We start from the raw sequence: 26850 nt of genomic DNA on the forward strand, positions 1-26850 counted from the left end.
TCTTTTTCAGTTGAGTTAATGTGTTGTCCTAATATAAAATTGAACTTTCCTTTTCTATTAAATCATTTTCGAAATTATTTATAATTTTATTAATAATGTCTTTTCAGTTTAATAAATACATTTCCTAAATCTAAGTTTATCACATTTAATTATAATAAAAATCGCATATAGTATAGTTGGAAAATTATTGCATCATTACTTAAGTGTGATCATGCAACTACCTGCTATCTTTAATTTAATTAATACTAGTGTTTACCCCGTGCTACACGCACAGAAATAATGTTTGTTTACAAATAAATTCAAATTTTAATGTTTTACACCCATAACTAAACGTTACATGTAAATAAATTAGCCGAAGAAAATAAAAATAAACATATAAATATTTTGTTTTTCTCTTTAAAATATTAACAAATTTATTACTGATCAAACCATAAACATATAATAACTGACTTTTATCTGTTTAGTTTCTTTTCTACATTGTTATAAATTAGTGCGTTGCATACAGATATTTTGTTTGAAGTTTTTTAATTTACTTCTGTTTTGCTATTCCTTCTAGTACATTTTCATAACAATTAACGTGCTCTGTGAGAAATTTATGTCTTTGGCTTTTTACGGTCAGTAATTCATTCAATATCTGCAATAATTTTAAAAATTCAAATAAAACAAACAAAACTGTAAAAACTAAGCATGTAGCGAAACTACATCAAAAAATCACCTTAGAAAATTTATCAAATCATTAATGAGTTTGATTGTCTAGCGCCTATTATTCCTGAGACTCAAGAGGATACGTAATAGTTGAGAAATATATTTTTTTATCATTTATGTATTAAGATATCAAACATCTGAAATTGTATATTGCAAATACTGCAATAATACGATCATGTAGTTGCTAATATGTACCTCTGTTAACTTTGTCTTAGAATTTAATCAACGTTCCCATGAAAGCACCAATTTAGCCATCTTCAACACTTCTTGTCCCTTTCCCCCTACAACCATACAAAAACAATTTTTTTTGTAATAAATATCTGAAACAATAGATCAAAATTAATATCAAACTACTTATCATAGTTCAATCTACATTTTGATGCAAAACCTATTGAACAGTAAACAATCCAACAATCTGATCTTTTCGTGCTCGGTTAATGGAGCCCATTCACATTTAACGAAAATCCCTTTACGGCTTCTTTCTATCTATTTTTTTATGTTCTATAGTCTATTTACAACCAGATCCCCCGTATCCCCTCTTTCTCGAACCTTCTTAGCCGCTAACCAATGCCGATGAAGCAATGTAGTGATCCGCGAAAGCCAGCGAAAATGAACAAAAAAGGGAGATAGTGTCACTAAAATATATAAGAATCGAACTAAGCACTGGCTCGTGATATTCCATCGCTGCAATTCTGAATTTTTGTGTTTCAAACTGAAGAAGGCTGATCGATTGGGAGTTTTTTTGCTGTTTGTTTATGGAATATACTAAGAGTGAAAGGTAAGCGATCATAGATAAAGAAGAAGGATCGTGGCATCGTGGGGTACTGAGTTTCGAAACCGTTATAGGATTCATGTTTTCTTTTTTAGGAATTATCTTGTTTTAATTTTTTTATCCTGTAAATATTTATTATGTGGCACAATATTATTGATTGAATGATTTTTGCTTTAGTATATAGACATGAAGAAAATAGAGAAATATTTAAATCAACATAGCTTAAAACTTGAATGAGAAAAATTAGGAAATTGTTAGTTTATATTTGACTCCATAAAAAAGAGGATAGCAAAGAAAAATCAAAACCAACTATGTTTTCTCTAATAATCTGTCCGACATTATGCAGAAAAAAAAATAAACTGACACAAAGATAACCGCTTCACAATATATGTCAACCATGCTATTATTTAGGATCATCCGTGAAATGGATAAAAGACCACGTCCTCTTAATTTGTTAATGTCAGCTTTTTGTATTTTACAGTTATAAAAAAAAGACTTTCCATTTGTCGGGTTTTAATTGGCAAGACGACTTGCGCTTTAGTATATAGGGATAACTTGTTATCAACATTGGATTTGTTTATATGATACATTATGATACAATAGGCATTTAAATTATAAAATATAATTATTCAAAATAATAATAAAAAACTGTTTTAACATGTTATATTAACAATCATGTAATACATTTAAAATTACAAATATATACTATATCATTTAGTACAAAACAATTATTGTGAAAACAAATTTTCAGACGTTTACGAGTCAAATTCTAAGAATAAAAAATAACAGCGTGAAATTATTTTTTTTAACAAATTTATTTTAATAGAAATTCAAAATATTTGGAATTTCGAAGCATTATGATCCACATCTATACTATTTTAGTTAGGTTTACTAAATTTATATCAGAATATTTTATTAAAATTTTTAATTTCTTTTTATAACTGCAGAAGTAGTTTTCAAACTAAATTTTTGACCAAATATTACAAATACATCATTTTAACACAAAAAAAAATTAAAAACAGATCGCACAGATCATGGTCTAGTTAGGCCTTTAAAATATATGTTTAAGTGATTATGAAAGGTGGTTAGATAATATATACTAAATTGGAAATTAAGCTTAGAATAATAGATTTGGTTCTTATAATATATTTGTTTGTTACGTAAATACTTTGATTTTGAAATAAGATGGCTTATATTTTATATTATTAGGTGACAAAAAAAAAACTGAAGGTACAAATATTTTAAGCTGTCCATACACATATTTATGTAATTGCTGTTTAATATATTGATGCAGTTATTGGGCTTGTTGCACCCGATTATTAAGGGGATATGGTGACTGTTTCATTCATCAAGTAAATGTCGATAGTTAGACACAACCTCGTATCGATAAGGCATCTAATTATATAAAGAAGAGTGCTACTCTCTTTTTGAGAGGCCACGTCACTAATTTGTTCACCCTTAGGGCAACACGTGTCCTCTTTAACAAAACTCACCGTATCATTTTCTGTATCTTGGATTTTTTCCAATTGTCTTTGGGCTTATTCACACAACATGGCCCGTCGAGAACTACCTTTACAATCAAACTTAAACGTCGCGTTTTGTATTAGGATTAGTCATGTCTCCGTCTCGAGTCTCCAGCGTTTCCCCATCGATTGCTCTTTCAACTTCTTCATCCGGTGTGACTGAAGCAGTAACGATTCCCCCTCATAAAGCTCTCCTTAATCAATCATACACGATCTCCATTCAATCGTGCTTTCGGAATCATTCTTCAATCGTTCAGAACATGGCTAACAATATGTTCTTCCTCTCCGATCTCCAGACTGGCCGTTCTTCCTCCTCCGTTCAAGTTCGCCTGCTCCGATTTTGGGAGGCCAGTAACGTCCGGCGTGGTGGAGAGCTTATGGGAGTCGACATGCTCCTTCTTGCTTCTCAGGTAGTCCATTTCACCGCTATTTTTGTTCATAGTTTTAATCAGATCTCCGTTTAGAGTCTGAACAGAATCGTATTAATTCCAGAATTAAAATTCTTTGTGTTTTGGAGTTCCTGTTGTATATTTATTGTAAAGCCATTTATCATGTTTTGATGTTTTTTATATTTTTTTGGCGCTCGCCTAAACGCAGCATGTGTACAGGCTGGCATGTTAGCTCTTCTTCGCGATGCCACAGAGGTAAGAATACACATGGTTTTACATTTCTTTATGATGCAAACTTTTGTCTGGTTTATAAACAAGAGTTCTCTGTTGTTGTATGTGTTCTCAGGTGCAAACTTCACCAGCTTATAAAGGATCGTATCAACAATAGTTTGATGGCTTATTGAATAAGTTAATACATTCTTTTTCGACCATTTTTCCTCATAACATGCCTTTATTAAGTTTGTAGTTCCCATCACTCCTTACTCTTCATATTTCTACTACACTAGCAGCAACTGTTTATTGAAGAATTTCAGTGGAAACATCAAATGGGAGTCCACAACATCTTAATAAACCTCATGGTTGAGGAACCTGTTTACATGGCACCACAAGGAGAAAGGAAAAGTAGAGGCTGGCATGGACATAGAGAAATCGACAAGGAAGATTTTGAGACAAAGCTGAACATAACAAGCACTACGCTCAACGTCACACAAGAAGTTGTATTCTTTTGAAGTAGACCTTGAAAAGGCAACATTTATGGTGCAGATCACTTCAGCTTCAGTTAGAAGGTAACCAAAACCTTAATCATCCCATCTAAAGACTCAACAATACTTTCTTTTGGTATAGAAATTTCGTCACTTTCGTATGAGCTTTTGCACTGTTGAAACGACCAGACCAATGCAAGTCTAAAAATGTGAGTAGAGAGATCCAAAATACACATTCTAGGATGTTCATGGGTGTTTGATTATGATTTAAATTTTTTGATTGTAGGGAGGAGATATTGTAATGGCTTCTGCAAAATTATCAATGTCGAAAGCAGGTACCGACTTACAGAAGCAACTAGAAGCGTACAAGCAACACAGTGAAATTTCCAGGTGTTCTCTCCATGGAAGTATAGAACATTTGCGTCAAAAGGTTCGCCCTACAAAGCAAGGATAACAATCTTAGAGTTATTCATGATGGTGGTAGAAATTATGCATTGATTGTGTGCGAACAAGTGAAATCCAAATCTGAGAAGATGGAAATTTTTCCAAAATATGTAGAAACAAAGATAATGCTTCTGAATGAAGCTGCCTGCTGCTGTTCAATATAAAAAAAAGAGTGAGCATCAAGAATGTTTACTATGTAATGAATACAAACAAAGATATGAATGTTTGTTTAAGAACCTTTGTTTGTGTGTCTATAGCAAGATTGGGAAAAAACCCGTGATCCTTATATCATCTCCTCTTAATTTTTTATATTTTCGCCAACTTTGATAAAAAGTTACGTTAATCAATTTATTTAAAATTATAAAATATATTGAATGACTTTTGTTCTGGTTACTATTTCATTATAATTTATTATTGAATGACTTTTGTTTAGGTTACCATTTCACTATAATTTATAAATTACTATTACAGTACAATTAAAATTGTTGATACACAACGAAGAGAACAAAAGGTGAGCAAATAAAACCCAGTTACAATCCGTAAATTTATATGGTCATAAGACTCAACGCGAGTGAAGTGACCACTACTATAATTAAGCTCCACAACAATTTGTTTTTAATTAACATATGTGTGATGGGTATTATAATTCATTATCGGCAGTCATAGTTAAATATTTTGGTAATGAATCATGTGTATATTTAACATGTATACATAACGAACATTTATATGTAATGATAGTTTCATATATATTATCTATTTATTTTGTTAATAATATACAGTATAAGATTCTAATAAACATCTAAACGTAACGATAGTTTCATATTAATAATATATAAAATTCATAAACATGTATATGTAACGATAGTTTCATATTATTTATTTATCTGTTTTAAAACAGTTTTAGTTATAACGAAAAACATTTTTTATGTGACATAAATCAATAGTTATAAAAGAAAATGTGGAAGTAAACAATTTAATACATAAAATTGATAATTTATAAAATTAAGAATAAAATACATAGATAAAACTATTAATTCTATTTTAAGTTAAAATAAAAACAAAATTTAAAATAAATTTATACAATTAATTTTATTCGTTCGCCCGTAGGGCGAGTTTATCCTAGTGTTTCTATATTTTAATAGTATTGATTTAAATCGCACACACAAAAACAGATAAACAAAGAAAAAACAGGAGTACGAGTGTGATTTGTATCTTGCCACAATTATACAACATACTTTAAACGAAATACTACTAAAGCAGAAAACGTTCCACCATTATACACACAATTATAACACATAACTTTAAACGAAATACTACTAAAGCCGAAAACGTTCCACAATTATACTACTAGACTTCAAACGAAATACATCAAACTCTAGTTACTAATAACATTACATGAGTGAATAATAAGATGGTTTTAAACAAAGTAAAACGCAATGAAAAATAAGTACCGCTTGAAATTGAAACATAGACAAGAAACGAAAAACAAGAGCTTCTTCAAGGACTGATGATGACCTGGAAACAATTTCACCACATGTTTTGAGATTTTGGAGCTCTACGTCGAGAGCCACCACGACGACGTCTGCAGGTTTGAGATTTACGAGCTCTAAGTGGACGTAAATGATTATCAAGCAGACGAAAACCCGTCCGGCATGCCTTCCCCATACGTTTGATATTTGGAGAACCTTTTACCTACAAAATGTATCAACAAAGAGTATTTAGATACGTCAAAACATGCGACTTCTTATCTCTCCGACTTCTTAATTGAATAAAAAATAGTCTAGTTATTTAAATATAATATTATAAACTAATATGATATTTTATTATTATATCATATAAAAAAATTGTCAACATTATTCTTATAATAATTATTATGTTTATCCTCTTAATTCTTTTTTGTCAGACTTTTCTTTTAAAGTCATACAACAATGAGTTATATCGGTTTATAACAACCTTTATAGAGTTTATCAATATATAATATAAAAAATGTTTCATCATCCTCGTATTTTATTCTATGAGAAATCGCATGTATATATTTTTCTTGGTTAAAGAAAAACTTGCCTGTCGCAATTGCTCTCGATGCTCTCGATCGTACTGGGCTAAGAGAGATAGATGCCTATTCTTCATTTTTAATTGAACAAACGCAGTAATACTACACTCCTGCGAGTGAAAAAAAAAATACTTTACTCATCACGCGAGTGAAAAAAAAAAAAGAGTAAAAAGGTTGTTGAGAATATATACTTACTTCTTGCAAATGTTCTTCAGTTGAGAGATGCGTTCTTAAATTGTCAAGGCATTTGTAATCAGGGCCTTTGCCATCACAGCACAATTTGCAATAAAACATTGCGCTAGATCCAACACCCCTATCACTTTCACTACTGCATTTCTGAAGAATGTGTTTCCTTTTCTCTGAAACTGGAAAAAAAAAAAAACAAAGTATAGCTCAGAGACGGCATATAACTAGTTATCAAACAGGACTAGTGGATGGTGAGAGGAGAGAACAAAGAATCTAATCACACCTTGAAGTAAGCTATGCCAGAGCCACTCGGCAGAAGGGAGCAGGACTAAGATTTGGTAAGGCCTAGATGAATAAGCCAGAAAAAGGTTGTGTTTCTGGATTTGTACTAGGTGGGCAACGGCAGTTGAGAAGGCCTCATGTGCATCTGTATCAGATATGACCATAATATTAGTCGGAGTAGGATTAGGTTCTTGCTCATCCAGCAAATCTTGATACATGCGCTTGTATGAGACATCTGTTTCAATAAATTAAAAAAAGGAAAGCATATCAAGTTAGATGAAATTTTTAAACAGCCAAAGATGGATAAAAAAAAACTTGGACTACTAACCGCGAACGGCATGTGCAAGACTGACTCCAGTGGAAGCGAGTCCTCGCTGGAGGTGCTCAGGGATGTGGTTTAAGTTGCCATAGGCAGTGATGGAGACAGGACCAGAGTAGCCAAGTTTCTTAAATGCCTCTTCTAAACTCGGACGGACCCGACGAGCATCATATCCCTCGGGGATAGGACAGTAAAACATGTCCCACCACACCAGTATTTTAGCTGTCGCATATTCAGGCGTTGCCGGGTAGTTCCTTCCCCAATGCTCCGTTACCCGGGTGATTTCTTTGTACGTAGGGTATACAGACTCCTAGTAGTGGACAAGCTCTCAAATAGGTTAGACAATGTATTGAGATATATATATATATAGAGATAGAGAGATAGAGAGAGAGAGAGGATGCTTACTTGGCGTGCATGCTTATAACTCGAGAGATGCTTCCTCAATTTCTCAGGGATTTGGCAATCGAAATTGCACGATTTGCAACAAAGCATGGCAAGTGGTGCGCTTCTGGTCTCAATAATTCTATTATTATCCCTAAACCCTAGTAATTTTCCCCATACCCACAGTGCAGAAGTTCGCAGGGGTGAGATAAAGCAAAGCGACTTCGGATAAGCCACAAACAGATTGTATTGCGACCGTTGTTGTAGCCGGGCCAGATCCCAACAGAAGTCACCTCTCACCGGATTTGATATGATCATCATTGTAGCAGGGGGAGGATTCTGACCTCGCCATTCCACTATATCCCGATACATGATGTACTTTGTGCTTTCTGTTTATAAAAAGGTATTACTTAAATTTTAGTGATATATTATCACAAACAAATAATGAACCTAAGTTAAAAGTTCCCCACATGGTTAAAAAAAAAAAAACAAACCGGATCTGGTGTGTGCTACCGAAACTCCAGTAGATAAGAGCCCTTTCAGGATGTGAACAGGGGTTTCTGTTTGGTCACCATAGGCAGTGATGGAGGAAACTGGACCGGTGTAGCCTCGTTCCTTGAACGCCGCTTCTAAACTCGGCCGGATCCCACCAGCATCATAACCCTCAGGAATCGGACAGTCCTTCATATCCCACCACACAGCTATTTTAGCAGCCTTCGCCGCTTCCTCCCCCCACCACGACATCGATCCTCTTAACCTAAACAGACACAGACGCAAGTCCTCGATCTTTGTAGTACGGTTTCTCTTAAAGACACCAAACTATAATGGGCCTAAATGTAATCCACTAAAAAGCCCGTGGACTTACGAGACCGCACCTTCTTTTGTATTAGAGGCAGACAAATATGGGTCTTTAAATATCCGTTTTTCCATTTTTAACATATTAAATTAATAATATACTAATATCTTATTTTATTATTATATATAAAGTTTGGTTCCTCAGAATTATTAATTAACATGATCGCGATACATGTAAATTACATATTTAAGATTATGACAAGTGGTAATTTTTCTTCTAATTAAAAACATATAACAAAAATGAATTTTGTTTGAAAAATAGTTATAACTATTGTCTAATGGTAATTTTCCATTACACGCAAATCAGTTTTTACAAATCACTCGACCTGCACCCATCCTACGACGGGTTAAACAGGGCGGAACCACAAATGGGACATGGATGAGGTATAAATTAAAAAAAATTGTTGGGTAAAAGTCCATGTTCGAAAACTCGGACAACTCGGCCGAGTATACGGTGGATACACGCTCGGCGGCAAGCAACCGCGTCCAGTTGGTGTTATTGGGTTAAAAACTCGGTTCTCTGAAAAAACAGTTTTTTTTTTTACTTTTTGAGTTAGAAATGAATGTTTTGTTGATAGAATTGCTATATTTCGGTTATCCCTTATATATTAAAATAGAAACACTTTTAAAAATAAACCTTACCTTCATGTGTGATTTACAAGAGTGCCATTTACACGTGGCAACTCTACAATCACTCTCACCTCTTTTAGCTAAAAACCATTAGTTTACTAGATTAATTACAACTTTTGCCATTGATCACATTTATTAGTTTCGAATATTATGTATACTATAGTATGTTACGGATTCTTTATAGTATAATCATATATTTGTTACAAAATCATGTTTCAAGAATAAAACAATTGCTTAATACAAATTTTAAATATATTTGCGTTATAAATTCTAAATATATTGCATGGTTATGTATACAAATTTTTTATATTACTAATAATATATGTCATCAAATAGATATTCAAATCAACTTTTTAAAAAAAAAAATCCCAAAGTATACCATTTTGATTATAGTTGTAGTTACGACTTTGATTATATTTGGGATTTTATCAATAACCATATAGTATATAAAACCATATTATATACACACCATAATCATATTATATTTGGGATTTAAAAACACTTTTTCAAATGAAAAAAAATCAATGGTTTAATATCACACCATAATATTTGATAATTTTTTATTCAAATAGTCCATAAAAATACCACTTTCAAAAATGATGATCGGAAAGTCAATATTTAATATCGTAATCACTACTGCTAATCACATATTTAAAAACGATTTTAATGGCAATGCCCCAATCATAATCTATTTGATAATATTCTAATAGTTTGAAAAAGAAAGTCAATATCATAATATTATATGTTTCCATATTAAGAATGTAGATCAATGAGATTATATTCTCATCTTTAATATTCTCATTGATAAATGTCAAAAAAAAAACTTTCAAAAATTTAATCGAGATTGACCATATAAAAAAACAAAAGTCAATAAAATGAATGGCCTATTGATTCAATTAATTACATTTTCTTATAAATAACTATTGCCGTTTCAAATTTGACAATACAATATACATGTAATTTAAATTTTCTTTCCAGTGCTGAATTTGTGTGATCCGTGGCTGTATATAAGCTAAGTTTAATGACAAGATCTTTTTATTTACAGCAAATTGCAAAATCAATCTGGTAATTTGTGTGTTAATGAAATTTGGGCGATAATTTTGGAACATAAATTTTGGTAAATTAATTTGTGAATATGTTATGTAATTAATCAGATATGATCTCATCATTTGAAATCCAATCTTTATATCTTGTATATAAATAGATTGTCTCGAGCACATATACTCATCACAATCTTCTTCTCAAATCTTCATTATAATATCCTTTGTTATTACTCTTAATAAAAGTACAAACGAAGAGTTTAAAAAACACTTTCCATATGAATTGTTTAATTTTTTTATTTGTATTTAAATTTGTTCCTTTCATATTTTATTATTTTATTGCTTATATTTCATTTATCTTACTTTCCATAGTGTAATTCAATGTTTCTTCTATAACAGTTGTTAGTCACCATATGTTTTCTAAAATTTATGTCTGATTATCAATCATGCCATTATAATTGATTTTGTTATGAATACATACTTATTATTGGAAACTTTTTTAGATTAACAATCACACAATCTTAACTACATGTAATCATATAAGGTTTAAAAGACAGATTATAAGTATTAAACGGGTCTATTAAGTGCAAAATTGATGTAATTAGTGCAAAATTGAATCAAATTTTCAAATTTACGGGTCTATTAAGTGTTTGCCTGCAGTAATAAATTTTAAAATTTATATTATATTTAAATAACTGTAGTTTATATTGTAGATTTTATTAATTTCATACCAATATTTTAATATAAATTTGATTAAGTTAAACATAAAATTTAGTTTTTTAGATTATACTTATTAATTTATTTATGTAAAATTATAATTCTAGATGCATTTTAAAATAAATTTTGTTAAGTTATACACACAATTCAAATCAAAATAGGAAAAATAATAAATATTTTACATAAATAGTTTCGAAATTGATTAATTTATATAATTACCATTTCATGTATAAGGGATCAACTCTTATATCAATCACCAATTTATAACTGATTTAAATTAAGATTTTATAGATGCCAAAATGTGTTTCCTATTGTATTGTCAATCACCTTTAAATATGAGATTGATATTACTCAAAACTTATTACTTGCGCATATTACTCAAACATTTACAAAATGCATTTAATAATTCGACATCTGGTGGAATTTTTAATTTGCGTGGAGATTACTTCAAACTAGGTACCATTGCATGTATAAATAGGAGATACAAACTATCATATTGACTTCACAATTGTTTTCTTCTCAAAACCACTAAACCACTACATAAGTTTCCACCCCCTATTATATCAAAGAGTTTTTGAAGATATTATGTTTTTCTCTATTTTATTTTTTTTATATTATGTTATGCTATTGGACGGTTTTATACATTTATTTATTTTGTTTTGTTTTATAAATTCATACTTTATTTTATATTAGATGTTGTTTATTCTTGTGGTTCTTTTTGATTTTTTTTCCACCGCCTATATGACAAATAAACTAATACATTAACAACTTAAAAAACATGTATAATTTGTTAGTTAACCACAAATTTTCGTCCGACTTTAATTTTATAATCTTTTCTAAATTTTTGTATGCTCTGGAATTTTATAATATCTATAATTTCAAATTTTCTCACTCTGCGCATGGCGCGGGTTATCAACTAGTTATATGTATATAAAACAAGAAAGACGAAGAGAAATGCGAAGAATAGTTGTCCACGGCGAATTTAAAGTTGCAGGGAAAAAAATTGAGGGGAAGAAGACAGGGGTATTGTTGTCAATTCGCCATCATTAATGACAAAAAAATAAAAAAACATATCTGAACACTTATGCTGTTCGAACCCAAGACCTTCCTACAAACAAAGATAGACCTAAACCACCGGATCGCTCTATGATTTCTCTTCTATTCCTGCAGAATAAATAAATATCTATATATATTTATTAAAACAATAAAAACTAATCCCCGATTAATCCACGATTAATCTCCTATTTTTATGCTATTCGCTAGGCGTTCGACCTCCCGACTCACGTCTAGCGTAATTTTGAACATGGGATAAAACTGATTCATCATGGGCTTGACACAATGTGCAGACTCCCTAATCCCTTCTGCGTTTTTATCTATCAACAGACCCGACGTTGTTTTTGTTTCTTAAAAGCCTCTGATTCTGCTAGTATCTCTTCATACCAAAACACTTCTGCTAATAGAAAAAAAATGTCAGCTCTGTGTCCAGTCTGCAACCTAACTCTTCCTCTTCCCCAAATTGAAAGGTAAACAATAAATCACTTCTTATTATGCTCCTCTCTCTTCGCATCAATTCAATCCTCCTCACACGTTTTTTTCTCCCCCCCCCCCCAATGATTCAGCCATGTGAATTCCCACTTCGAAGACGAAGAAATCGATCCACAGATCGCTAGTGACCACTACTTGGCTCTGCAACTCGCCTCTGATCATTCTTCAACCCTAAAGGAACCTGACAACGTAGCCAAGAGGAGCCCATTCTACAGAATAGGAAACGGTGGTTTGATTTGTTTGCTAAAGAACTGTATGTTGGAGTCAAAGTCCAAACCTTTGGAGTCTAGCACGAGTTTACTATCAGGCTACGTCGATCATTTCCAATCCTCCAAGGAGGATAAAGGATGGGGATGCGGATGGAGGAACATCCAGATGCAATGCTCTCACTTGCTTTCTCGCAGAGACCAAGATGATGTTAAAAGAGTTCTCTTCGGTGGCTCTAACTTCGTTCCCGACATCCCCTCGCTTCAGCGGTGGCTAGAGCTGGCTTGGAGCAGTGGGTTTGACGTCTCCGGAGGTTTGCATTTCGATAAGCGTATCTACGGTTGTAAGAAATGGATTGGGACTACTGAATGTGCTGCGCTGTTGCGTTCATTCGGGTTGAGAGCTAGAGTTGTTGATTTTGCTCCGGAGAAGTCTAAGTCGATGTATCTTTCGGTTCCTGGCTCTGCTGTTGCGCCTAGGAGGAGGGGGTATGGTCCTATGGATAGATACGTGGTTAAAAAGGGTGAGAGTGGGAAGGGGAAAGGAGTTGACTCTCATGGTGGTTCTAGCTCTTCTAGGATCAGCAGCAAAGGAGCGGTTTTGATGGAGTGGGTTTGGAATTACTTTTCGAACAACAGGTTGGATGTTTCCTCTGGTGTTCATATCACGAACAAAGGGTAAGGTGGTTGTGGTTCTGTTTTCAGTTCGATTGATCTTGGCCATGTCTTCCTGAGTCTGTTGTAATCGTGTGTGTTTACTGCATGCAGTCCTTTGTATTTCCAACATGAAGGGCACTCGAGAACTATCGTTGGGATTCAGAGACGGTTGCAAGGAACTACATTTACTCCTCAGTACAATCTCCTGATTCTGGACCCTGCTGATGTGAGTTTTACTGATTTTTTTTTAAAGTGAATATGAATGATAAGATTTTTTTACTAATGTTAAATGTGAGTAATGATGGTGAGACTTTTGAATGTGAGAATGCAGTTTACTAGAGGTATAGAGAAAGCGCTTCTAGATAAGAGAGGGTGGGAGGGATATCTTAAAAGAGGAGCCCACACACTGACTTGTCCCGAGTATCAGGTCTCAGTTTCAAACTCTGATATCCATCTTTTTTTTTTCCTTTTTTTTTTGGTATCTCAGTAATCATAGTTTAGTGATATCTTATCTGCTCCGAGTGTGATTAAGAAAGATTATGATGTGTTATAATATACATACACACAGATGTTGTACGTTGATAATGGGATTGCTACTGGCGAGGAGTTGGAGCAGCTCAAGACCATTGATAGTCAGTTTGTTCAATTCTAATGGCTTGAAGAATGATTATTAGAGGAATCTTAAGTTAGTTGCAATTTGTACCTTGGTATCATGTATAACATTTTTTTATGAAGGGAATCATGAACTAGTTGTAACTCGGCACTGTATACATACTTCTGTACCGTATATACATTTGTTTGCTATATAATGTATCCATGATGAGTAACCTATTTGGATATAAAAGATGTGGCTATTTATTAGAAAAAAAGTCTGAGAAAGTTACAGAATGACAAATTTTGAGATCTGACCAGATATAAAATGACAACACCTAAGAATATAAATGTCTTATCTCAAAAGAAATTGAAGGACTTTTGAGAGAGTCATAAAAAAAAAAAAAGCGCTTTAGAATTTTTCATACCATCTCTCGCAGTTTGGTGATTCCTTCTGGCAACAAAACTTAGTGACAACACAACTGTTTCTCTTCCACGGGGCTCCGAAAACTGTGACAATTTTTAGAGGTGTTAGCTTAAGAGGCAGCCACCTTCTTCCGTACAATCCTCTTTCGCCTAGCCTTTGGAGGTGGTGGAGAATCCGAAGTTGAGTCCTGTTGCTTCATACCAAGTAGTCCTGAGACTATTGCATTCTTTGAGATGAACCATCTTGACTCTGGCTTTGCTGCATTTTCCTCTGAGGGTCGGTTGTATGCTTTCGCCAGTAGATCATCGGACTGAGCAAGCGGGTCTGCCTCCACACCTAGCCATACTTGTCTTGATCTTTCCCCTAACTGAACGTTCATAATCCTGTTCCACATCCAGTCCATGTTCATTACACAAATCCCCACACCGAAGGTTTCCTAAGGGGGTGGGTGAAAGAGAAGTAATACCTCACGGCAGTGCCAAAGAAGAGTGCTACTCCAATGACATCAAAGTGGTTGCTCATTGCTCTTTCAAATCCACATAAAAGCTGATATCTCAGGTTTGCGTATAAACCAAGGAATGCACCATAACCAAGAGCGTTTGTGGTGATTGATGGGACTGTCACAGATACTCTGCCAAAACAAAGATGCAAAAACTCAAAAATTAGCAATGAGCTGAAAGAAATTAGTAAACAGAAGATGTTGATGACCTGTTTTTCTTCTTTGCGGCCAGAAAGTTTGACAACGAGCCCTGGAGAGTTCCCGTTGCGACTCCAAGAATGGATAGCTCTGCGGCCTTGTAGAAAAGAGAATGGATCCTCTTCTGCAAGTCGAACTCTCTAAGAGGATAGCTCATCTCGAACACGTTATTTGGTAGCTTCTGCAGCGTATTTTGAAGGTCAAACCGGAACGTGTTTCCGTAGGAACGACATGGAGCCAGCAACCAAACAGCAGCTGCATTGCATGCTGATACGGTAAGCACATTTATGAGCGCAAGATCCCATTCCTCTTTTATTCTGCAAATTAACAGAGTAAAAAACAATTTAAGACAAAGGAAATAAGAAAGCTACAAAAACTAATAAACGGGAGTCAGTTTACGCTTTACCTTTCCTTGCGAGTCTTCACTTCCCACCAAACCGAGCATCCAACAGTGGCAGCTTGCTCCAAGAGAAGTCTATAGAGAAAGGAAGGATCCGCCAACATCCTAACACAAAGACAGTCACATAGTCAAGAAGACTGTGAAGAAAGTCCACATCTGACTACACGGTTTTCAGAAGATACATTACCTGCCAACAAAGGCCCTTGACAATCCCTGAGGAAGAGCACGAGAGATGAATCTAGTTGTTGTAGGACGAGCATTAATAGCAAGGAACTTAACCATTTGTGCTGAGCTGACCAAACCCTGCATACAAAAAGTTTCCATAAGTTTTTTAAAAGATCTCAAATAAACCATAAAAACGAAAGCTTCAAGGACATGTCACCATTTCATATGCTTGGCGGAGGCCAGCAGGCAAATCCAGCATTGTCTTTTGCCACTCGTTCAACACAGCGTCAACGAACTTCCTATCAAAAAGCTGGAAAGAAAGAAAGAAACACAAATGTCAGTAAAGATCAACAAAAACACAACACGTAAAGATATCTTACCTCTGCGAGGAACATCCTACGCCTAAAGAGACCACCTTCGTCTCCATCATCGTCATCATCAAACTCGTCAAAGTAATCATCATCATCACCATCATCGTCACCTCCGTCGCCACCACCGAAATTGACACTCTTTCCAATGTCTCCACCACCTCCTCCAGTTGCAATCTGCAAATGCAAAACATAAATAAGAAAATTAAAAAAAAAAAAAGCTAATCTTTTTACTAACAGCAAAAGCGTATCTCCAAGGAAAACATCATTCCTAACATCTTCTTGAGATAAAACAAATCCAACCACAGATTACTGTTAACCCATGATAGTTATACGATTCATTCAGCTTATTATCTAGAGACCGAGTAGAGTAGTACTAATAGTTCCAAGAAGATTGAACAACTCTCTGCCCTCTCAGTAACCAACTTGAACAGAGCAAGACGACAATAGATAACAAAGGCTCAGCCTTTTGATAGAATTCACTAAACCATTCTAAAACTCTTTGATTAGGAACAAGAGAGGGAGAGAGAGAGAACCTCAGGGGTAGACTCGACTTTCTTCTGGGTCATATCAAGCTTTCCTTTTTCCAAGGTAACAGCTCCTACCGAACCAAACTTCCCACCTTTCATCTCCGGACGCATCTGCGCACTTGGGGAAGCTGCAGAGCCAGACGAAGAAGAAGTACCTAACTCGCCGCTGAATTGCAGCTGTAAGCATCGTTCGAGACCTGAAACTGAATCTCCGACGGAATCGATAAGAGAAGAGGAGGAGGAAGCTCTGATGAAGCAGCTGCGACGGAGCTTACAAGGGAGAGTGGCGATAGGGCGAGGAGGGATTGGTAAAGAGGGTTTGAGTGGAGATAAGGGTTTTGGAGCGACGACGCTGCTCTGAAACACCATATGCGACATGGCTTTTCCGAGTTTAAAGACTCAGCCTTTTGGATTCTGCTAAAGATTTGATTTTGTTGAAGAGAAAGGCGGCAGAAAGCCTTTTCTTCTCTCTTGAGGATGTCAGAGAGATGAGAAGAGGAGATATCGCCAAAGATACAGAGCAAACCCAATCTTTGTTTCTCCTTTTTCCACCAACTCGAGTTTTAATACTTCTGGCTAACTCAGAGGGTTTCAAGTCGGCCTAGAAATCTAGCCTCCCCAAAGTGTATACATTTTCATGTTTTTGTTTGCATCTACGAATACATCCAATTTATTGGCACACGTCAAGGGGAGATTAAATCGAATGTAAAAAAATATAAAGTTTATCAAAAATCAAATCTCTTTCTATCAGTTTACACGCTTCACATAGACGTATCCTCAGAGAGTTTTTTCTTTTGTTTTTGTTTAATAATAATACAAACCAACAAATATGAAAACGAAAATGACACATTACATAATAGGGATACTGTGATGAATAGCATCTTCTTCTTCTTCTTCCTCTAGTCAACATGGCCGCAAAGCTTTGATTATGGATGTATATCTAAAAAGATATACACACCCGTTGTCTTTAGTTTTGTGATCTTCTGTGCAAACTTGGCTTTAGCCAGCCATCCTAGAAACCAAAGTCAATTGGTTGGCTTCTTATTGGAGGATAGGTTACTTGTTGCCTCCCCGTTGCTGCATTCTCTGTTGGTTTCACTGTTGTTGCAACGGGTTCAGGCGGGGGTGGCTGCGGCATTGTTTGGCTATTACCTTCTGTGGCGGCTATAGCTGTTTCTGTGTTTGGAGTTGAAGACGGATCGCTTTTTTCTTCCGAAGGAGTTTCCTCGACCATAGGAGGCTCAGATACTGTCTCTGTCACTGGTCCATCCACATGTGCTGCTGTCTCAGCAACTGCTACAGTTTCCGGTGCTGCTGACTCAGAATCAGCTGCAGTTTCTCGTGCTTCTGACTCGGAAATCGCTGCAGTTTCTGGTGCAGCTGACTCGGGAGCGGCTGCAGTTTCCGGTGCTGCTGACTCAGGATCGGCTGCAGTTTCAGGCGTAGACTCGGTCTGTGGTTGTTCAGAAGATGGAGGAGCTTCAATAGCCAACGGCTTAGCTGGTTCTTCAATAGCCAATGGCTTAGTTGTTTCTTGCGTCTTCAGTGTGGGTAGTGGTTTCTTGGGAGCAGAGATGGAAGCAAAGATTGAAGACATTCCGGGAGGGAGAATCTCGATTGGAGGCTTTTTGGATGCATCAGATAAACTCGTGAGCTTTGAATCCTCAAGAGAAGCCAAAAACGCACTTGCGGCATCGGTTTTAGAAGATGGAGCTTGCTCAACTTCCTTCTGCAGCGTTTTATTCCAAGCCTGGACCAAGTTCTTTAGAGTTGGACGACCATGTGCCTGTGTGATAGAAAGTCGGAAACAATAAAAGGTTCATAAGAAAGCAAATTCGAGAAAGGAAAAAAAAGATTGGTAAAACTGAAATCTTACATGGGCATGTAGTACAGCTTCTGCGAGCATTCCCGTGTCTTGCCATGCCTTCTCCATGAGCGCATTGTCACCTAGAACTGCAGCAGCAAATGCTGATTCTCGCCCGAGGCCTAAGGATATCAGATTGTTTACCAGACCCTGAAAACAAAGTTAAAATAGCCTTTCAATTAGGGACCTGAATATACAAAGAACAATCTCCCAAGTTTTAAATTTACCAAAGAAAGAATGAAAGAGAAATTGCGGACATACACTTAAGCGTGTCAATTCTCCATGGTTCGCTAGGCGTAATGCAAGACCCCGTAACTCATGACCCTGTAAAGCGCCTTTGACCGAACCTGCAGTGGCCAGTCTTTTGAGAGCTTCACGAGCTATGTCAGCGTGTCCAGTGGCATCTGCAGCATCTATAAGCTCGAGAAACTCCTTAGCGAATTTCACTATTCCCTCCACCGCTTCGACAACGTCTTCTTTCTTCTCAGCTGTCAAAGAGAGAATGTCACTCAAATCCAGGCCTAACCCGTCCTGTCCAATGTCCCTGCTATTACTCATTGTGAGAAGACAATGAAGCGCCCTCTTCAGATCATTGCTCTGCATCGCTAGGTCAAACTCCAGCCTGAAAACATGTGAGTGAAAATAATCGCTGATATCACTTTTGTGCGAGTACACAGCCAGAATGAAAGATGGACCACATGTGAGTGAAACACTGGGTTCTATTCGCAGTCCGGCACAAGAAACTCGGAGACGAGAAAACTGAGAATAGTAGGAACATATTGAAGGAATTAGCTGCACCAAACATAATATGCTTCTTTTACCTCTTCGATATTCCAGGCAAATGAAGAGCTTCTGTTGCATATCCCATCCCTAGCATAAACTGTGCCAGATCGTCATGATGTTCTCTCCCGAGTCTACTTGCCCTGCGCAACAGAAACAAATGTTGTATATTCCAGTAGTTTACTACTCGCGTAAGACGATATAATGAAAAATTTATCAATACCATTTAACTGCACTAACAGCATCCCCGTACGCTGCAAGACAACGGCAACGGATACCAGGATGGCTCAACGATATGGCATGGGCACACATGTACCTATCAAGAAAATGAAGGTGTCAGACAATAATTTATATCAGTAGTTAAATATTTATATGATCATTCAGTAGCTAAAATGATCATTCAAGTGACTGATAAGACGATCATGGCAAGATACTGTTTCTTTGTAACTACATATATTTGTTATACGTTGAAACCCTGGACTGCAAATGGAAGAAGGCATGGAGACGACCTAGTGCGTACTAAGAATGAAAAGAAAAAAAACCTTGATCTAACTGAATATACGTGTCTTCAACAAAGAGATCTTTTAGCAAGAGTCAGTCTTGCTTTAAGGTAAAAACATGGATACTCTTGATACCTGTCAATGAGCCAAAGAACTCCATCCCGTACACCAACAACAACAAGAGGCCCCACTGGTCGTTTCTGCTCCACTGGAAAACGAGTAACAGCAACTGAGACTCCACCGCCACCTACAGCTACCTCACTTGCCCTTCTTTCATCCATGTCATCACCATCACCTCTAGATTGTCTCGGCAATGATAAAAATGGTGGAACAGATGGAGCGTTTTGGAAAGAAGCTAAACGTACCACCTACAATGAAAAAGTATACACGTGAGGTGAAAGTTTGACATATATATCGGTATAAATGCAGTACAAAAAATTCAAGATTAGACATGAAAAATTAAGCTTCAAAATCAGTTATGTATATATATATCTCACGTAAAGCAAGAAATGTGTACCTGCAACATGGGGGCCCTCAATAATATCCTTTCTTGCTTGGCACTCTGGGCACCTTCTACTGTGATTAAGGCTAACTCACCATGCTCTGCAACTGCTCGAGCCTGCGCCTCCTTAAGTTTCATTTCTTCCTTCATCTTCATAGTCTCTATATCAATTTCAGAAACCCCCGCATCCACAAAAACACATCTGGAAATCGAGGCATGGAAGAAAGTATTAGCATTCCTCCCTAGATATTTTGTTTCAGAAAGTAGCAAATTAAGGTAACCATGCCCTTATCAAAGTCAGAACATGGAAAATACATTCAAAGAGTTTATACTCTCCGAGAAGTTGGATTCTCCCCAACCAAGACAATTAAAATAACTGGTGATACACAACTGCTGCAAAACAGTTTTTAATTTGTTTCATCCGAGTGGAAGTCTTGAAGAAGCATTCAAGGTAACAGATACAAAGTAGAAAGAAGTTCTTGGACCATATATAGGACATTAAACTTACTCAATTGTGGTTGGTGTAGCCACAAATAGCTGCCTGCGGTGCCAAACAGCTCCAGTAGCATGTGAAATGGCAACATCACCAAGATATCTATACTGAGGGCGCAACGACGATATGACCATGTATTTTTGATAAGCAAAAGCACAATACTCAACTGTTTCGTCCCACGCTGTCCATTCTGGCTGAGGTAGCATACCGCCTACTGGCTCAAAATTTTCCCAACTGCATATTGAAAATTCCATGTGGATTAATATGGAGCCAAGTTACTACAACATGAAAATGCCTCAAAACTGAAGTCGAGTTAACCAAACTGGAGCCACTAATCAATCACCTGTAGAGCTGGTAGTTTAGCGGTGCGGACTCGGTAGATCTCTGTGAAGAACCATCATCATAGCTAGAAAACGAAGAAACATTACTGTTTCCAAATCCTGAGAGTGGCATCGACTGAATGGTTGAAATAGCTGAAGCAGCAACAGGACTAATCCTTCGGGATGTGCGATAGCCTATTCCAAGTAGAGCACCACCATGCAGTCCAATTACCTGCAAAGAGAAAATTTGAAGCACATTATTGCTTACCTAAGCCTAGAATTCAGGTATAGACAAGACATACTATCCTTTGATAAGTTTTCCACATACAAAATACACCACCACTTGGAGTCGAGAAGAATAATCAATGCGTAAGATTCTCATGTTCATCAACCATGTCCTTTTGGTCAAACGTCATTTAGTAAACAACTGGATCCAACAATTTTACTTTTGTTTATTTTGTAGTAGTTTTTCCATATATTTAATGCAAATTTCACACCAATTCTTAGGAGCATGATTAGATAAACTATTCAATGGAACTACTTAAAAAGCTAGCTCGAGAATACATAAAGAGGATCTAAGATAAACGAACAAATAATGAACTGGATACAAAAGATGAGACTAAACACATCAAAAACGATCACCGAATAAAATAACTCACGTAAAAGACACATACCGGTTCAGAGCGACCTCCTACAGATCTCATGAGAATGTTTGAGGTTCCATCATCCAAGAGAATACGAACTTGCACACTAGCTGATGAAGCTGCATTAGCAGCAGCAGCAGCTTGAGCTGCGGCTGCAGCGGCTTCTCTCGCCTTTCTTGATGAACCACCCTTTGGGATTACAGGCATCCTTTGAGGTAATACAGATTCTAGTATCGCAAATCTATCTCGACATGTATCCCAAGCCAAAAGTCTTGCACTTCCCGAATCAACAATGGACCAGTCACTAACCTTGTAGATAGAGAAGTACAGGACATCAGGCCATACAACTGCCACATACCTACAACCAGAGAATAAAGTTAGCTGGCTAAACAAAAGACAGCACTAAACAAATTACGTACAGAAATATGTTTAACGAGGAGTTATCTAAAAAAAATATTCAGGAAAAGAACGACTTAAACTAAATGGTCGATAATTGAATGCCATTTTCTCTTCCCTGTCTACCATAGCATCTGGTGTGGTAAATCCCCACGGAGATAGAAAACCAACAAGCATGAAATAAAACATGTACGAAACGCAAAAGTACAATTACAATATATGCCACCGTATAACAGGTTAACATTGAATGACTTATAATATTCACAAGCAGCATGAAAACAGAAATACAATTTACAGTAACAAACAGCATTACAATGCACAATATATTTAATATTATGCATATAATTGTAAGACTGAAAAAGGAACTGGAAACTTACTTTCCTGAACTGCTTACAGAAAGAACCGAGTATGAATCATGTGGAACAGGTGCCACAATCTGCTTTTTAGTCTGCTTTACAGTCAACTGTTCAGCTGAGTCTCCCTTAGACATTCCTGATTCGGACAAGGCACTATTATTTCCAAGGGATGGATTTGCTGAGTTGGATATTTGAAAGTTTAAGAGCTTTAGTTCTCTTCCAAGGATATATACAGCTGAATTCTCCCGACTTTCAGATAGTGCTGGTAGAGGAGCTGCTGACGGGATGGCACGAGGATCGAACTCACTAACTATAATACCAACGTTGGTACCAGTTGCGACGAGATGTGGCTGAAGAGGATGTGCAACCATACAATAGACCTGAAATAATGAGACTGATAAGTAACTAATCTGGGAAACTACCAAAGTATGAAAGCCACTAAAGAAAAAGAAGTATAGAAGCAATAAAACTTGGAAAATCAACTTGCTATCCAACTACATAATAAACCCAGAATATCATTTGCAAATTCTGAAAAGATCACTTCAGAAATTTGCGTGTAACATGTCTTTTCACGATCATCATGTACAATATGAAATATCTTATTTTCTCAACTGCTATGTTGTATGTTACAGTCAGTGTTCAAAACAGCTATCAATCTAAATTCTGCTTTTGTAGATGGTTAGCGTTATCTATCCATAGATTTGTTATTCAAGAATAACAAGTTAATCGAAGAATGCCATCTATTCTTATTTTTATTCCTAGTCTGATCGAGTCCGAATATATTTTGATTGCTAAGTGCAGTTCTGTACAGATGATCAACTTCATTATTTTAACCATGCATGATGGGTGCATTTTTACGATACATGAATAAAAAATACTGTTTTGTGGGGCACATAGGATAGATATGCAATTCTTTTAAGTCTAAGAGAGCATCTCATATTCAGGATTGTGCTTGAATTAATGACATAGTAACAGAAAAAAAACTAATCTCCCACGTAGTATGCAATTAGCCGATGCAGAAAGAAATGACATGATATAAGGTAGATTCTAAGGATTTCATCAACAACAAGAAAAAATTAACAACCACTAGTGCTGCGTTTGCTTGTTAAACTCAGAAATAAGCAAGTAGTCGAGAGCAAATTACCCTAAGTTTTCTGTGGGTTGCAAGTACTTGAGGCGGAACCAAGGAAGAAAGTTCACATAATGGCCTTGTCAAAGCCGAATAAGTTGGATGCTCAATAGACCTGTGAAAATTCAAACAATTAGATACTCCTCTAATACATAAAGATGTTCACCATAGATACTACGAAATGTTTACTCAAGCATACCATATGTGTGAATCTTTAACGCATGTCAAAATATCAAGGTTTGGTGCTCGAGGGTGACACCAAGATGCAATACTGTGGCAAGCTAGCTTCGGGACAGGTTTAATTCTCCGCAGCTCCTGTAGAGAAAAAGTAGACATCTGCGTTGAATATAGAAATCCATGAAATATCCAAAACCCATTCATGAGATACATTACCTTAAATGTCATTGTGTCCCATATGGCCAATGTCTTGTCAGCACCGATTGTAATCAATTGTGGAGCACTGCCACTTACCCGTGACAACTCAACTGCAACTACCCCACCATCATGTGCCTAATTCAGTAAGAACAAAAATATCAGAGGAGATTGACCAAAAGATTTTACAAAGCCATATCTGGAAGGATAAACAGTATTACAGAGAAGTGGAATTTTATAGACTCAATTAAGCAAACAATAGCATGTCACTTGAACCAACAGAAAAAAAAAGACAAACAGTATGACAGAGAAGTGCAATTTTATAGACTCAACTAAGAAAAAAGTAGCATGTCATACTACGCTGATCATTACTCAACCCATTAATCAAAAAAGGATCAAAGAACAAAAATTTAATTACTAATTATCCAAAATTCAGAAATAGACGCACAAAAATCAACTCAGGTTCACTGAAACTGAGAACAATAGTACCTTATCCTCATCTGTAACCATATCTGGCCAATCGTTCTTTGAAAAAGTAGGATTGAAATAAATACCTTTAAGCTAAGCTTGGGTACAAGTTCCCTTGAATCATTGCCATGATCGGCACTCCACAGTACAAGTAAGCCATCACTGCCACCTGAAACAAGGAGTGCCTGCAAGTGCAAGTAGATAGAGAATGGCTGGTATCATGTATTGAATATGAATAATAGAGAGAAAATAGTCGATAACCGTTGATTAAAAATCGTTCAGTTTAGAAGAAAACGGAAAAGGCAGTCATTAGTAGAACTAAAACCTAATCATGATATTAAATGATGCAGAGTACTAAACAACCAATTTAGAAAATAGATCCCATGTTTAAACTCCTTCCGCTCCCAATGCTAGACTGTGCATGAAATTTATCCCAAACATATTATAACGACAAATGAACTTCTACTAAGCAATTTAAGATAGATGAAAGTAAAGGTAGATTGTATGACTCTAAATCAATGTTAGGAAACGAAAAGAAAATGTAAGAAACTTCCAAGACAATATGCTCAATATACCGTTTTTGTTTAACATGCCAGTCAACCATAGCAGGTGACCTTGCGTATGTTTCTCTATATTAAGGAATGGAAAGTTGAGAGAATATGTAGTTACCTCGCCAGATGATGCCATGAAATTCATCAAGCAATAAATTGATCCTTTATGGCCACCTGTATATCTACGTGCCAGCTACAAGGAAGTAAACATTCAGGGAAATTCACACAGATGAGTATCAATAGCTCTCTCTCTAACCCAGTAGAAAAAAATAAAATAAACATTCAATTTTGGAACAAGCATACCTTCCATGTTATCATTGATAAAACCCTAATAACACCATCAGTTGAACCAAATGCAACTAAAGGGCCATCACCACCAGATGATCTGGAAAGAAACTCCATGCTGCAAAGAAAGGAGAAAGTCTAACATTGGAGCAGAATAATTCGGAAAAGTAGACAGACTCTTTGAACACTACACTTAAAGGCTAAAACACACACACAGACATTAACTTGCCATAGTCAGACTCTTTGACTCTAATATTTCCAGCGTAGTAACTAATGGAGGTCTTTCCCGGATTCAAGCAACAAGCGTATTAGCAGACTAGAAAAGTCAAGCAAGCTATAATTTTAATGGCAAAGAACATACCAGAGAAGAGATCTGTTGTCAAGCTCTTGCTTTGGCACATCTCGGCCACGCATCGTCACCAAGTCCAAGAAAATGGCTTTATTCTCACAACAGATAACCAGAAAATGCCGGCCTTTAGTCGACGGGGCAGGGGAAGTGAAACCGGACGTGAGATGATTGACAGCAGATGGAGATTCAGCAGCTGCAGAGCGATTGCGCCACAGCTGCCAATTACGCACATCATCGTCATAAAACTTCACCTGCTTAACACTTGTAGATGGAAATAAACAAGATTTCAGCTGATTATCCTTTTTTAAAAATATATATATATATATATATCGGCAAAGATGTATTTACCTTCCTCCTCGAATTGCTTCGGTAGGTTTGCCTTTATAGTCTGAGCAAAATAAAAAAAAAACATGAAGAACGCCAATCATTAACCGCATACTCATTAATCCAGAATAGAATGAAGAAGTTGATCATAGCTCTCACCAGAGTCTCCCTCGGCTAACTTCTCTAACTTTGCACCAACTAAACGCCGCTCGTCGACTCCACCGGCTTTCAATTCATAAATCACCTACAAACACGTTGAGGAGGAGATACTCGATTCGAGAACAGAAGCGAAAAAATAAATTAAAAGAAAAAAAAAACAGAATCTCGATACCTGACGATGCTCCCAGTTCCAGACGGAGACGTGATCGGTATCATCGGCAGTAACAATCCAAGGATGCGTGGGATGCACCTGTATCTTCACGATCTTACCATTGGTCTGCCGAAATGCTCTCGCTCGTAACATTTTCGATATCTCTCTCTGAAGGTCCTCGAAGATCAATGAAACAACTCACGAATCTGAAGAGCACGATTGCATCGGCAGAGACGATTCAGATTTACGAGGAACTCCCACGCAGAAAATTCAGCTACACACAGAAGAAGAGAGCAATCAGATCCAATCGAGAGTCGATTAGATCCACCGGTTATCAAAGAAATGGTCCCGATCTAACCAAACCACTACAATCGCCGAACAAAGAAAAAAAAAGTTCCGGTAGTGATTTCGGAAGCGAAACGCGAACTGAGAAGGCCAGTCTGATATAAAAAAGTAGGCCCAAAACATTTTAGAGACATATTTAATTCATTTTTCAAATTTTAGCTGATTTAAAATATAATATAATTCTATGAGATATTCTCTAAAAAAATTTATTATTAGTTGAACTGTTTTTATATCAAAAAGCTTATTCTAAATGTTTTGATATAACTTTAAACTATTTCCCAA

General features: G+C 36.1%; 4 protein-coding genes and 1 long non-coding RNA gene across 6 annotated transcripts; 2 read left to right on the plus strand and 3 right to left on the minus strand.

Annotated features, from left to right (window-relative positions):
• The first annotated feature begins 3050 nt into the window (after positions 1–3050).
• On the plus strand, positions 3051–4772 carry LOC108848277 (uncharacterized). 2 transcript variants are annotated; one of them, XR_001949047.2, is made up of 5 exons: positions 3051–3410; positions 3598–3644; positions 3736–4174; positions 4233–4299; positions 4377–4772. It is a non-coding gene; the product is annotated as an uncharacterized LOC108848277 (long non-coding RNA). The 2 variants fall into 2 exon arrangements; XR_001949046.2 differs by lacking the exon at positions 4233–4299 and having other exon boundaries at positions 3059–3410.
• Positions 4773–5820: 1048 nt separating this feature from the next.
• Positions 5821–8529, minus strand: LOC108850224 (uncharacterized). Its single transcript, XM_057009358.1, has 7 exons — positions 8247–8529; positions 7777–8141; positions 7381–7681; positions 7054–7287; positions 6780–6949; positions 6596–6694; positions 5821–6226 (listed from the first exon to the last, which is right to left on the minus strand). The coding sequence occupies exons 1-7, from the start codon at positions 8494–8496 to the stop codon at positions 6062–6064; spliced, it is 1584 nt and encodes a 527-aa protein (XP_056865338.1). The 5' UTR covers positions 8497–8529; the 3' UTR covers positions 5821–6061.
• Positions 8530–12333: 3804 nt separating this feature from the next.
• On the plus strand, positions 12334–14160 carry LOC108853740 (uncharacterized). Its single transcript, XM_018627176.2, has 5 exons — positions 12334–12517; positions 12614–13423; positions 13514–13628; positions 13734–13829; positions 13971–14160. The coding sequence occupies exons 1-5, from the start codon at positions 12462–12464 to the stop codon at positions 14052–14054; spliced, it is 1161 nt and encodes a 386-aa protein (XP_018482678.1). The 5' UTR covers positions 12334–12461; the 3' UTR covers positions 14055–14160.
• Positions 14161–14239: 79 nt separating this feature from the next.
• Positions 14240–17135, minus strand: LOC108853739 (protein RETICULATA-RELATED 1, chloroplastic). The gene is made up of 8 exons (XM_018627175.2): positions 16587–17135; positions 16063–16227; positions 15900–15992; positions 15705–15820; positions 15524–15622; positions 15129–15434; positions 14887–15051; positions 14240–14803 (listed from the first exon to the last, which is right to left on the minus strand). The coding sequence occupies exons 1-8, from the start codon at positions 16956–16958 to the stop codon at positions 14530–14532; spliced, it is 1590 nt and encodes a 529-aa protein (XP_018482677.1). The 5' UTR covers positions 16959–17135; the 3' UTR covers positions 14240–14529.
• Positions 17136–17279: 144 nt separating this feature from the next.
• Positions 17280–26655, minus strand: LOC108853738 (uncharacterized). The gene is made up of 21 exons (XM_018627174.2): positions 26245–26655; positions 26073–26157; positions 25938–25977; positions 25602–25850; positions 25259–25358; positions 25074–25148; positions 24491–24589; positions 23958–24074; positions 23764–23879; positions 23580–23679; positions 22457–22815; positions 21714–22041; positions 21063–21271; positions 20735–20953; positions 20242–20428; positions 19860–20092; positions 19448–19540; positions 19266–19367; positions 18706–19066; positions 18457–18594; positions 17280–18366 (listed from the first exon to the last, which is right to left on the minus strand). Exons 1-21 carry the CDS (start codon positions 26374–26376, stop codon positions 17593–17595), a joined length of 4116 nt encoding a protein of 1371 aa, XP_018482676.2. The 5' UTR covers positions 26377–26655; the 3' UTR covers positions 17280–17592.
• Positions 26656–26850: the final 195 nt, after the last annotated feature.

This window comes from Raphanus sativus, chromosome 4, assembly GCF_000801105.2.
Source record: "Raphanus sativus cultivar WK10039 chromosome 4, ASM80110v3, whole genome shotgun sequence".
Taxonomy (NCBI): Eukaryota; Viridiplantae; Streptophyta; class Magnoliopsida; order Brassicales; family Brassicaceae; genus Raphanus; species Raphanus sativus.

Bases quoted from the DNA above. Each gene is read 5' to 3' on its own strand.
- LOC108850224 (XM_057009358.1), bottom strand. From the start codon at position 8,496: ATGTCGTGGTGGGGGGAGGAAGCGGCGAAGGCTGCTAAAATAGCTGTG. The intron at 8,142-8,246 runs GTTTGTTTTTTT...TTTTATAAACAG, and splicing joins GGTAGCACACACCAGATCCG to AAAGCACAAAGTACATCATG. The intron at 7,682-7,776 runs GTAAGCATCCTC...GTCCACTACTAG, and splicing joins GTTATAAGCATGCACGCCAA to GAGTCTGTATACCCTACGTA.
- LOC108853740 (XM_018627176.2), top strand. From the start codon at position 12,462: ATGTCAGCTCTGTGTCCAGTCTGCAACCTAACTCTTCCTCTTCCCCAA. The intron at 12,518-12,613 runs GTAAACAATAAA...CCAATGATTCAG, and splicing joins CCTCTTCCCCAAATTGAAAG to CCATGTGAATTCCCACTTCG. The intron at 13,629-13,733 runs GTGAGTTTTACT...GTGAGAATGCAG, and splicing joins TGATTCTGGACCCTGCTGAT to TTTACTAGAGGTATAGAGAA.
- LOC108853739 (XM_018627175.2), bottom strand. From the start codon at position 16,958: ATGTCGCATATGGTGTTTCAGAGCAGCGTCGTCGCTCCAAAACCCTTA. The intron at 15,821-15,899 runs GTGACATGTCCT...TTTTGTATGCAG, and splicing joins TCCGCCAAGCATATGAAATG to GGTTTGGTCAGCTCAGCACA. The intron at 15,052-15,128 runs GTCATCAACATC...TTGTTTTGGCAG, and splicing joins GCCGCAAAGAAGAAAAACAG to AGTATCTGTGACAGTCCCAT.
- LOC108853738 (XM_018627174.2), bottom strand. From the start codon at position 26,376: ATGTTACGAGCGAGAGCATTTCGGCAGACCAATGGTAAGATCGTGAAG. The intron at 25,149-25,258 runs GTATGCTTGTTC...ACTTCCTTGTAG, and splicing joins TATCAATGATAACATGGAAG to CTGGCACGTAGATATACAGG. The intron at 22,042-22,456 runs GTAAGTTTCCAG...CTCTGGTTGTAG, and splicing joins TCTGTAAGCAGTTCAGGAAA to GTATGTGGCAGTTGTATGGC.